Source organism: Heterodontus francisci, chromosome 2, assembly GCF_036365525.1.
Source record: "Heterodontus francisci isolate sHetFra1 chromosome 2, sHetFra1.hap1, whole genome shotgun sequence".
In the NCBI taxonomy this organism is placed as follows: Eukaryota; Metazoa; Chordata; class Chondrichthyes; order Heterodontiformes; family Heterodontidae; genus Heterodontus; species Heterodontus francisci.
The window spans coordinates 71,703,356-71,716,348 of record NC_090372.1 but is presented as its reverse complement, the minus strand read 5'-3'; the positions used below and the strand labels follow the sequence as shown (position 1 = coordinate 71,716,348).

The 12,993-nt window shown below is 44.6% G+C and overlaps 1 protein-coding gene across 3 annotated transcripts in view; it reads right to left on the bottom strand.

The window, feature by feature from the left end:
• The window catches only part of pde11al (phosphodiesterase 11a, like), a 401,215-nt gene that overhangs the window by 125,345 nt on the left and 262,877 nt on the right, over nucleotides 1-12,993 (bottom strand). For 2 of the 3 annotated variants that reach the window (XM_068058983.1, XM_068058992.1), the window contains exon 11: nucleotides 1,558-1,704. The exons of the other annotated variant lie outside the window; for it this stretch is intronic. In XM_068058983.1, the coding sequence (XP_067915084.1) occupies nucleotides 1,558-1,704 (147 nt within the window). The remainder of the gene's footprint in view (nucleotides 1-1,557; nucleotides 1,705-12,993) is intronic. 3 annotated transcript variants of the gene reach the window in all.

The window sequence follows — 12,993 nt, the reverse complement described above, 5'->3', positions numbered from 1 at the left end:
CCACGCGGGAAAACCAGTGGTAGAAAATCGCAACCACAGAGCATTTTTCTCCTCAACTGGCACATGTTGCAGCAACACTACCTGCACTACAGAGCCAAATTCTGTGGCCAATTTCATAGGCAACATGATGCAAATCTTGCAGCATCTGTGGAAAGAGAAGCAGAGTTAATGTTTCGGGTCAGTGACCCTTCTTCGGAACTGACAAATATTTAAAATGTCACAGGTTATAAGCAAGTGAGGTGGGGGTGGGGCAAGAGATAACAAAGGAGAAGGTGTAGATTGGACAAGGCCACATAGCTGACCAAAAGGTCATGGAGCAAAGGCAAACAATATGTTAATGGTGTGTTGAAAGACAAAGCATTAGTACAGAAAAGGTGTTAACGGACTGAATATTGAACAGCAGCAAGTGCAAACATGAAAAAAAACAGTGGGTAAGCAAACTGAACAAACTAAGATGAAATTAAATAAATGCAAAAACAGGTTGTAAAAAATGTGAAAAAAAAAAGAAAAAAGAAAAAAACAACTAAAAATGAAAGTAAAATGGGGGGCTGTCATGCTCTGAAATTATTGAACTCAATGTTCAGTCCGGCAGGCTGTATCAGTAGATGAGATGCTGTTCCTCGAGCTTGCGTTGATGTTCACTGGAACACTGCAGCAATCCCAGGACAGAGATGCGAGCATGAGAGCAGGGGGGAGTGTTGGCAAGCAACCGGAAGCTCAGGGTCCTGCTTGCGGACTGCGCTCAGTCTTAGTTTGTTCAGTTTGCTTACCCACTGTTTTTTTTCATGTTTGCACTTGCTGCTGTTCAATATTCAGTCCGTTAACACCTTTTCTGTACTAATGTTTTGTCTTTCAACACACCATTAACATATTGTTTGCCTTTGCTCCATGACCTTTTGGTCAGCTATGTGGCCTTGTCCAATCTACACCTTCTCCTTTGTTATCTCTTGCCCCACCCCCACCTCACTTGCTTATAACCTGTGATATTTTTAATATTTGTCAGTTCCGAAGAAGGGTCACTGACACGAAACGTTAACTCTGCTTCTCTTTCCACAGATGCTGCCAGACCTGCTGAGTGGTTCCAGCATTTCTTGTTTTTATTTCAGATTTCCAGCATCCGCAGTATTTTGCTTTTATTATGATGCAAATCTTGTTTGGCATGTCAGAGGGATTCTGCAAACAGAGGGAAAACTTCTCCACAGAGAGCCAGAAAAGCTGTAGTTGACTCTGCAATGATCTCAAATTATGCAGCTAAATGTTATTTTGTTACTTATCTCTGCTGCCTTAGAGACTTGGCTCAGTGAATAACGTAGATTGCATAGTTGCTCCTTAGATTGGGTTCTCCTGTCAGGTTCTCGTTCCAAATAATTTAAGTAGGGAGACATTAGCAATGGCTATGCCTATGCTTAATAAGTGGAAAACAAGGAAGTGTATTTCAGGCCAAAAAGCAGGACAATGTTAGCTGAACAATGCTTGCAGTATCCATGAGGTAGTCTGTAAAACGTTAAATGTATACTGCAGTGTAGAATGATTATCTCCCACATATTCCTGTCTTACCTCATAATCTACTTTGAATTTCTGTACCATCCCCAGTTCCATGAACATTCTTAATGATGCTGTAATCATTCCATCAATATCGAGGGAAAAATCATTGAAATAAAAATTACCGATTCCCAGCTCACTCACTGAAGGAAGTTTTGCAGCCTGAATAAAAGTACAGAACAATTAAAGAGCATAGAAGGAAGGGTGGACAAATTTAAGGTTTTACTTTATGTTCTTCCATGTGCTGGCATGATCTTGCTTTATCTTGCTCTCACTGACAAGCAGTGCAGCAGATAGTTGACTAAAAACTGACAGAACAAATCTCCCCTCAACACAATATTATTGCCTAGAAATTCGAGAGTGCCATAACTTACCCTGTGCACAGTTATTAAAGGCCTGTGGGTGGGCCAGCAAGGGTCTTGGGGGGGGGAGGGGGGGAAGCAAGGGTCTCAGGGCGGGGGCCGGGTGAGATCGCAGGCATCAGGAGGAAATAAGGACTTCAGAGGGATCACGGGCCTTGTGAGGAAATGAGCGTCTTGGGAGAAAATGAGGGTCTTGGGGGGTGGTGGGGATTACAAGTCATGGGGGAATGAGGCTCTTGGGAGGATCTCGACCTTGGGAAGAAATGTGGGCCTGAGGAGGATCATGGGCTTCCAGGGCATCAGGGGACTCAGAAGCAGCAAGTCTTGGGGGGATTGTGGGCCTCAGAAGGAAATGAGGGCCTCAGAAAGATTGGGAGCATCTGGGCCATCCTGGGACTTGGAAGTAGTGAGGGTCTCAGGGAGATTGTGGGTCAATTCTGATCCAGGTTGTTCATTTTATAAGCTGAAGCAGGAAGTGCACTGGTGGAAGGCAGTAGCGCAAAGAGATGTTAAAAACATTTAAAAAAGCATAAAACACCCTTAAATCACTTACAAACACAAATCCTTTTTGAAGACAAACTAATGGTTGGTGGAGGCTGAGAAATATGGGGGGAATTGGAAAAGTACTTGATAAAGGAAAAGTTAATGTAAGAACATTAAAAATAGCAGTTTTGTATGAACTTTTACACATGTTTTGTAAGCTAATATGAACATTTGATGATTCCATGAATTACTCACTGAGTTAATATTACAACTTTGAAGTTCTCAAAGTTTTAATTTCATGAAAGCTTCAACCTGTCCTATCATTCTGGTCAAAACACCTCGACATTGCATAAGCATTAAATGAAGAAATATATTTCTTTGTTTATCTAGTAAATTATAGCTATCAGCCAAAAGAGACATTTAAGGGGACATTTCAGAATACACAGAATAGATACATTTCAACGAGAAAGAATAATTTCAAGAGTGGGACCTGACATCCGTGGTTAACTAAAACAATTAAAGATAGTATCAAACTTAAAGAAAAAGCCTATAATTGCACAAAGATGGGAGGTGGGTCAGAAGGTTGGACAGAATATAAAAAACAGCAAAGAATGACTAAAAGATTGATAAGGAAGGTAAAATTAGAGTACGAGAGAAAGATAGCTAGAAATATAAAGACAGATAGTAAGAGTTTCTATAGATATTTAAAAAAGAAAAGTTAACAAAGTGAGCATTGGTCCTATAGAAAGTGAGTCTGGGGAATTAATAATGGATAATAAGGAGATGGCAGATGAATTGAACAGATATTTTGTATCGGTCTTCACTATTGAGGATACAAGTAACATCCCAGGAAATGGAAGAGAGGGAGGAACTCAGGAAAATTACTATCACCAGGGAAGTGGTATTGAACAAACTGTTGGAGCTTCAGGCTGACAAGTCCCCGGCTCCTGATGGACTGGATCCTCGGGTGTTAAAAGAAGTGGCTAGTGAGATAGTTGATGCATTAGTTTTAATTTTCCAAAATTCCCTAGATTCGGGGAAGGTTCTGTTAGATTGGAAAATAGCAAATGTAACTCCTTTATTCAAAAAGGGAGACAGAACGCAGGAAATTACAGGCCAGTTAGCCTAACATCTGTCTTAGGGAAAATATTAGAAGCTATTATTAAAGACGTTACAGCAGGGCATTTAGAAATATTCAAGGTAATCAAGCAGAGTCAACATGGTTTTGTGAAAGGGAAATCATGTTTAACCAATTTATTGGAGTTCTTTGAGGGAGTTACATGTGCCATGGATAAAGGGAATCGGTGGATGTATTGTACTTAGATTTCCAGAAGGCATTTGATAAGGTGCCACATCAAAGGTTATTGCGGAAAATAAAAGCTCATGGTGTAGGGGGTAACATATTGGCATGGATAGAAGATTGGCTAGCTAACAGGAAACAGAGAGTAGGCATAAATGGGCCATTTTCTGGTTGGCAAGGGATAACCCTGGAAATTACAGACCAGTCAGTCTTACGTCGGTGGTGGGCAAATTATTGGAGAGGATTCTGAGAGACAGGATTTATGATTATTTGGAAAAGCATAGTTTAATTAGAGATAGTCAGCATGGCTTTGTGAGGGGCAGGTCATGCCTCACAAGCCTTATTGAGGATGTGACAAAACACATTGATGAAGGAAGAGCAGTGGATGTGGTGTATATGGATTTTAGCAAGGCGTTGATAAGGTTCCCCATGGTAGGCTCATTCAGAAAGTAAGGGGGCCTGGGATACAGGGAAATTTGGCTGTCTGGATACAGAATTGGCTGGCCCATAGAGGACAGAGGGTGGTAATAGATGGAAAGTATTCAGCCTGGAGCTCAGTGACCAGTGGTGTTCCACGGGGATCTGTTCTGGGACCTCTGCTCTTTGTGATTTTTATAAATGACTTGGATGAGGAAGTGGAAGGCTGGGTTAATAAGTTTGCCGATGACACAAAGGTTGCTGGAGTTGTGGATAGTGTGGAGGGCTGTTGTAGGTTGCAACGGGACATTTGACAGGATGCAGAGCTGGGCTGAGAAGTGGCAGATGGAGCTCAACCTGGAAAAGTGTGAAGTGATTCATTTCGGAAGGTCAAATTTGAATGCAGAATACAGGCTTAAAGACAGGATTCTTGGCAATGTGGAGGAACAGAGGGATCTTGAGGTCCATGTCCATAGATCCCTCAAAGTTGCCACCCAAGTTGATAGGGTTGTTAAGAAGGCGTATGGGCTGTTCGCTTTCATTAACAGGGAGATTGAGTTTAAGAGCCGCGAGATTATGCTGCAGCTCTATAAAGCCCTGGTTAGACCACACTTGGAATATTGTGTTCAGTTCTGGTCGCAAGGGGAGAGCCAACTGTGCAACAGCCCCGACAAACAAATTTTTCTGCAGCACCTGTGGAAGAGCCTGTCACTCTAGAATTGGCCTTTATAGCCTCTCCAGGCGCTGCTTCACAAACCACTGACCACCTCCAGGCGCGTATCCATTGTCTCTTGAGATAAGGAGGCCCAAAAGAAAAGAATTATAGGAAGGATGTGGAAGCTTTGGAGAGGGTGCAGAGGAGATTTACCAGGATGCTGCCTGAACTGGAGGGCACGTGTTATGAAGAAAGGTTGCGGGAGCTAGGGCTTTTCTCATTGGAGCGAAGAAGGATGAGAGGTGACTTGATAGAGGTGTACAAGATGATGAGAGGCATAGATAGAGTGGATAGCCAGAGACTTTTTCCCAGGGCGGAAAGGGCTATCACCAGGGGGCATAATTTTAAGGTGATTGGAGGAAGGTTTAGGTGAGATGTCAGAGGTAGGTTCTTTACACAGAGAGTGGTGGGTGCGTGGAATGCACTGCCAGCGGTGGTAGTAGAAGCAGATACATTAGGAACATTTAAGCGACTCTTTGATAGGTACATGGATGATAGTAGAATGAAGGGTATGTAGGTAGTATGATCTTGGAGTGGGTTAAAGGGTCGGCACAACATCGTGGGCCGAAGGGCCTGTATTGTGCTGTACTGTTCTATGTTCTATGTAACGAGTGGTGTGCCACAGGGATCTGTGCTGGGGCCTCAACTTTTTACAATTTATATTAATGACTTAGATTAAGGGACTGAAGGTATGGTTGCTAAATTTGCTGATGACACAAAGATAGGTAGGAAAGTAACTTGTGAAGAGGACTTAAGGGGGCTACAAAGAGATATAGATAGGTTAAGTGAGTGGGCAAAGACCTGGCAAATGGAGTATAATGTGGGAAAGTGGGAAATTGTCCATTTTGGCAGGAAGAATAAAAAAGAAGCATATTATCTAAATGGCGAGAGATTGCAGAGCTCTGAGATGCAATGGGATCTGGGTGTCCTAGTGCATGAATCACAAAAGGTTAGTATGCAGGTACAGCACGTAATTAGGAAAGCGAATAGAATGTTATCGTTTATCGCGAGGGGAATTGAATACAAAAGAAGGGAGGTTATGCTTCAGCTATACAGGAAATTGGTGAGACCACATCTGGAATACTGTGTACAGTACTGGGCTCCTTATTTAAGGAATGATGTAAATGCACTGGAGGCAGTACAGAGAAGGTTTACTAGACTAATACCTGGAATGGGCCGGCTGTCTTATGAGGAAAGATTGGACAGGCTAGGCTTGAATCTGCTGGAATTTAGAAGAGTAAGAGGCGACTCGATTGAAACATATAAGATCCTGAGGGGTCTTGACAGGGTGGATGTGGAAAGGATGTTTCAGCTTGTGGGAGAATCTAGAACTAGGGGTCACTGTTTAAAAATAAGGGTTTGCCCATTTAAGACAGAGATGAGGAGAAATTTTTTCTCTCAGAGAGTCGTGAGTATTTGGTAGTCTCTTCCTCAAAAGGCGATGGAAGCAGTGTCTTTGAATATTTTTAAGGCAGAAATAGACAGATTCTTGAAAAGCAAGGGGTGGAAGGTTATCAGGAGTAGGTGGAAATGTGGAGTAATCAGATCAGCCATGGACTTATTGAATGGCAGAGCAGGATCGAAGGGCCAAGTGGCCTACTCCTGCTCCTAATTCATATGTTCATAAAAGACCATGTTGGGCGGGAGGGGGCGCGGTTGTGGATGGGATTTTAACCTGTAGGAGTGCGTAGCTAGTGTGGGTGGGCTGTTAACATTGGCAAAAGTGTGAGCGCATCAGGATGCTGGGTCCAATCCACTGACTTCCGCATTTCACTCCAGTGCATTTGGCACATCCCCCTTGGGGGAGGTGGGCTGCCTTTCAACATATGCTAATCACTCAATTGAGGCAATATTTCAACTGACTTTTAAATTTAATGGCACATCCACAGGTCTCCTGGGCTTCTTGAAACGCACCAGTGAAAGGAAAGTGAGAACACTACAGCAATTGATGGAGCTGATTAAAGGTAAAGCAAATGGTCCTCAGTACTCACAGTTGCTGTCTGACCTATGAGTGCAAAAGGTTGGTTTGCAGAGCTTAGAGTTTATTTTCAAATCTTTGGAAGTTTTCTGAATCAGATCAGGATGGGTGCTGCATTGGCTGCCTTAGATTGGACCTTGGACCGTTAGCAGTAGTAGCCTGCTGTTGATAGGCTGCAGCTGGACAGCAGAGAGGTAAGCAGCATGCAGCTCACAGGAAGCACCACCCATAAGACAGGGTGTGTAAGCAGAGGCTGACCTGTCGGAACAGCAGTGCTTGCAGAGGCTCAGGTCGTGATGTCAGGTGTTCGCAGACATCTGCAGCTTCCTAGAAGAAGACCTATTCTTTGCTGGATCTGGTGGCCACACATTACCAGTGGCTGTGAACGTGATCAACAAAGTACTGCTGGAGACATATGCTGGATGTCCAAGTCCACAAATGCATAAGAAAGACTTGTTTGTCAGGGCTGCTAATTATGTGATTATGTAATTTGCCTGTGATAACACCAGTCTGAATGAGTGGACTCTTAGGTTTGTGACTCCAGTTGGCTTCCCATAGGTGCAGGCTGTCATTAACTCCACAGATGTGGAAATCCAAGCACCCCCAGACCAAACATCAATGAGTATTTGTCAACCCCAAGGGCTTTCACTCCATCGATGTGCAGCTGGTGTGCAACCACAAGAAAAGCTTTATGCACCCTGCGGCAGTTCAAGCCTGGAAGCTGCCTGAATAGGTGGCTGCTAGGAGATAAGGGAGATCCCCTTCAAATTTAGCTAATGACATCTATGAGAAACCAGACCACCGGAGCCCAACAATGCTACAATGAAAGTCGGATGATCACCAAATGTGGAATTGAACAAACAATTGGCATGCTAAAGATCTACGTTAGTTGACCTGACAGTACGAGTGTCAAGAATGGTCATGGTGTTTTGCGCTCTGCACAACATTGCACAGCAGCGAGCTTTGGAGCTGTAAGAGGAACAAGGCCCAGGATGCACATCATCTGGTTGACGAATCCAAAGATGAGGAAGGGGAGGATGATGCCAATGTGGCCCCAGCTGCTCACAATGCTGCTGCCTGGGATGCCTTTATTAACGCACAGCTCAGCTAATTACCACCACTGGATTGATGTCAGAAGCACATGCAATGGCTACTCTCCCCACAACCTCCCCTCAATGCCATTGGCATAAAGCAGTCCTGCAAACAACCATCCACCTATTTCACATCTCCCAATGGTCCTCAGCAATTCACATAAACAAGCAACTGAAAAAGTGGGTTTAATTCAGCAGCTACAACAACTACTTGCATTTATATAGCATCTTTAACATAGCAAAATGTCTCAAGGCACTTAGCAAGAGCAATGCCAATAAAACATTTTGACACCAAGCTACAGAAGGAGATATCAGGACAGATGGAAAAATGCTTGGTCAAAGAGGTAGGTTTTAAGGAGAATCCTAAGGGAGGAGAGAGAGCTAAAGAGGCAGAGAAGTTTAGCAAGGGAATTCCAAAGCTTAGGGGCAAGGTAGCTGAAAGCACGGTCATCAATAGTGGAATGAATAAAATCAGGGATGCGCTAGAGGCCAGAATTGGAGGAATGCAGATATCTTGGAAGCTTGTAGGGCTGGAGGAGGCAACAGAGATAAAGAGGGGCAAAGTCATAGAGAGACTTGAAAACAAGGATGGGAATTTAAAAATTGAGGCGTGACTTGACCGAGAACCAGTAAAGGTCAGCAAGCACAGGGGTGATGGGTGAACAAAACTTGGAGCGAGTTAAGATGCGGGCAGCAGAGTTTGTGATAAGCAGAAGTTAATGCAGGATGGAACAAGGGAGATTGGCCAGGAGAAAACTGAATAGTCAAGAATAGAGGTAACAAAGTCATGAATAAAAGCAAAATACTGAAGATGCTGGAAATCTGAAATAAAAACAAAAAGTGCTGGAATTACTCAGCAGATCTGGCAGCATCTGTGGAGAGAGAAGCAATGTTGATGTTTCAGGTCTGTGACCTTTCATCAGAACTGGCAAAGGTTAGAAACAAATTAGGTTTTAAGTTTTAAATGAAGGGGAGGGGAGTGGGGGAGAGAACAAAGGGGAAGATGTTTGAGAGGGCAGGAGATTAAATAACAAAGCTGTCCTGGGAGAAAGGCAAAGAGTGTGTTAATGCTTGTGCTGAAACACAAAGCATTAGTCCAGAGGGAGTGTTAATAGCAGAATAATGAGCAGCTTTTGACTACATGAAAAGCAGGCACATGGTGAAAAAAATATTTTAAAAAGGGCCAGTCATGCTTTGAAGTTATTGATCTTAATGTTCAGTCCACGAGGACTGAAGGACTTGTCTACATGTACTTTAGCAAGGCCTCTGACAAGGTCCCACATGGTAGGCTGGTCCGGAAGGTTCGAACACATGGGATCCAGGGTGAGCTAGCAAATTGGATACAAAATTGGCTTGGTGATAGGAGGCAGAGGGTGGTAGTGAAGGGTTGTTTTTCAGATTGGAGGCCAGTGACCAGTGGTGTGCCGCAGGGATCGGTGCTGGGCCCTCTGTTGTTTGTCATATATATTAATGACTTGGATGTGAATGTAGGTGGCATGATTAGTAAGTTTGCAGATGACACCAAAATTGGTGGTATAGTGGACAGTGAAGAAGGTTGTCTAAAGTTACAACAGGATATAGATAAACTGGGAAAGTGGGCAAGGGATTGGCAAATGGAATTTAACGCAGACAAGTGTGAAGTGATACATTTTGGGAAGTTAAACCAGGGCAGGTCATATACAGTGAATGGCAGGGCCCTGGGGAGTGTTGTTGAGCAGAGAGACCTTGGGGTGCAAGTACATAGTTCCCTGAAAGTGGCAACACAGGTAGACAGGGTGGTGAAGAAGGCGTATGGCATGCTTGCCTTCATCGGCCGAGGCATTGAGTGCAAGAGTTGGGACGTCATGTTACAGTTGTACATAACGTTAGTTAGGCCGCATTTGGAGTACTGTGTGCAGCTCTGGTCGCCGCACTACAGGAAAGATGTGATTAAGCTAGAGAGGGTGCAGAAAAGATCCACAAGGATGTTGCCTGGTTTGGAGGGCTTGAGTTAGAAAGAGAGATTGGATAGGTTGGGTCTGTTTTCCCTGGAGCGAAAGAGGCCAAGAGGGGACATGATAGAGGTATATAAAATTATGAAAGGCATAGATAGGGTAGATAGCCAGAGTCTGGTTCCCATGGTAGGGGTGACTAAAACTAGAGGGCATAGATTTAAGGTGAAAGGGAGGAGGTTTAAAGGGGATCAAAGGGGTAAATTTTTCACACAAAGAATAGTGGGTATCTGGAATGAACTGCCTGAAGAGGTGGTGGAGGCAGGAACAGTAGCAATATTTAAGAGGCATCTGGACAGGTACTTGAATGAGCAAGGCATAGAGGGATATGCCTTGGGAAGGTGGGATTAGTATAGATAGGCATTATGGTCGGCATGGACGTGGTGGGCCGAAGGGCCTGTTTCTATGCTGTACGACTCTATGACTCTCTATGACTCTAAGGCTGTAGAATGTCTAATCGAAAGATCAGGTGCTGCACTTTGCGGAGGTGTTCCGCAAAGTGCTCACCCAATCTGCGTTTGCTCTCCCCAATTTGGAGGAGGCCACATTGTGAGCAGTGAATACAGTATACTAAATTGAAAGAAGTACACGTAAATCGCTGCTTCACCTGAAAGGAGTGTTTGGGGCCTTGGAAAGTGAGGCGAGAGGAGGTAAAAGGGCAGGTATTACACCTCCTGCGATTGCATGGGATGGTGCCATGGGAAGGGGATGAGGTGTCGGGGGTAATGGAGGAGTGGACCAGGGTGTCGCAGAGAGAATGATCCCTTCGGAATGCTGACAGGAGAGGGGAGGGGAAGATGCATTTGGTGGTGGCATTATGCTGGAGGTGGCGGAAATGGCGGAGGATGATCCTCTGGATGTGGAGGCTGGTGGGGTGGAAAGTGAGGACAAGGGGAACGCTGTCGTGGTTCTGGGAGGAAGGGGAAGGGGTGATGGTAGAAGTGCGGGAAATGGGCCTGAACAAAGGCATGAACGAGGTTTTCAGCAGCAGATGAGCTGAGGCAGGATCAGAGTCAGGTGATGTTATCGAGGTGGAAGTAGGCAATCTGTAGTGATGGAGCAGATATGTGGTTGAAAGTTTATGTTGGGGTGGGGTCAAACACAATATCAAAGTTGTGAATGATCTGGCTTAGCTTCAGACAGTTGCCAGGGAATGAAATCTGTGATGGAAGCCAAAGACAAATAGCTTCAGTCTTCCCATTACTTAGTTGGAGGATATTTCTGCTCATCCAATATTGGATGTTGGACAAGCAGTGTGACAAGTCAGAGACAGTGGAGGGGCCAAGAGAGAAGGTGGTGAGATAAACATGAATGTTATCAGTGCACATGTGAAAGCAGTTGTCTTTTTGAATGATATCTCAAGAGGTAGCATATAGCTGAGAAATTGAAGGGGATCAAGGATAGATCTTTGGGGGACTCCAGAGGTAACAATGCATCCGGGGGAAGAGAAGCTATTGCAGGTAATTCTCAGGCTACGATTGCAAGAGCAGTTCCACCCATCTAGAAAACAGGGGAGAGGCGTTGGAGAAGATTGGTGTGGTCAACCGTGTCTAAGGCTGCAGATAGATCAAGAACGATGAAGAGGGATAGTCTACCACATTATAATCACAAAGCAACCAAGAATGGACAAGACGGGAGAGCAGTGTAATGCAATACATTTTATGTGATTTTACTAAAGCACGGAAACTTCACAACATAACATTTTCTCAATCACCCATGTACACACATTTGGTGAACTTCAAAGGTTTACTCTTTTTCCTACAACTTCTATGTGGTGCAACCATTGTCATTTCAGCAGAGGTACAGGCAGACTGCTCAGATCCCTGCTGACAGCTGAGATGCTCTTGCTCAACAGCCTCTGGGTTTTGGAGCTCCAATGGGCCAAAGACTGTTCTACCTGGACCCATGCAGGTGTAGACTTGGACACTGAGAGATGAGGCAGCATGTTGGGTACTTACAGTGGGTGGGCAACAGGTGAGAAGTGGAAGCACTTTGAGTAGAGTCTCCACTTATAACAAGTGGAGTCTCACTGAGATGTGTACATTTTTTAGAGAGCTTGACAGGGTAGAGGCTGAGAGGTTGTTGCCCCTGGCTGGAGAGCCGAGTCTTAGGAGTCATAGTCTTAGGATAAGTGGGTCAGTCATTTAGAACTGAGATGAAGAAAAATTTCTTCATTCAGAGGATTGTGAATCATTGGAATTCTCTACCCCAGAGTGCTGTGGATTCTCAATCGATGAGTATATTAAAGACTCATGGATTTTGGACACTAAGGGAATCAAGGGTTATGGGGATAATGCGGGCAAGTGTAGTTGATGTAGAAGTTCAGCCATGATCTTATTCAATGGCAGACACAAAGAGCCAAATCCCTAACTCCTGCTCCTATTTCTTTTGTTCTTAAATGTCCCCTTTCTCCATCATTTCTCTCTTGGCCAGCCAGAAGTCTCTGCTACCACTCTGCTCAACCGACTCCTGCTTGAAGAGTACCCCGCCATTCCCTCTGCAATTGTGCTCAGTGTGCTTGGAAGGCCTGTCAATGATTCTCATTTATGCCGATGGCCTTCAGGGTACACGACTTGTGTCGAGCTAAGTAGAGCTTGGAGAAGGTTGCACTCTCCGACGTCGGCTCTTCACAGCTCTCCATGCCACCACCATTTGCTCTTGCTCACTTGTGAAGTGTGAGTTACCAGGTGAAAATCCAAACATCTGTCTAACTGGACCCTCTATGAGTCCTATGCACCCTCAGAAGAAATCAGCTCCTCTTGAGGATTCCTCATTGGTAAAGTCCATTGACTGCTGTATGCGTGAAGGCTCTGCTGGACAGTAAAGATAAAAATTAGTACGGGCAAGGTAGGAATATTGAAAATTATCATTATGAAGATTATCAAATTTCACTCACTGTTGAAATCAAGTCAACTGGCTGCATTTTAAAAGCCCGCAACTGAAATAGGCAGTCGGCAGAAAGATTTGCGGCCCACATCGTGGAGCCGCTGCAATTCCAAATGCGGCGGCTCATTAGCATGACTGGGGCGGCCGTCCCTCTGATGACGTGGAGGGAGTGGGCGAGTCGTCGCAGCCAATGGTGTCCAGTGCTAATGCGCAGGCACTAGCGCCATT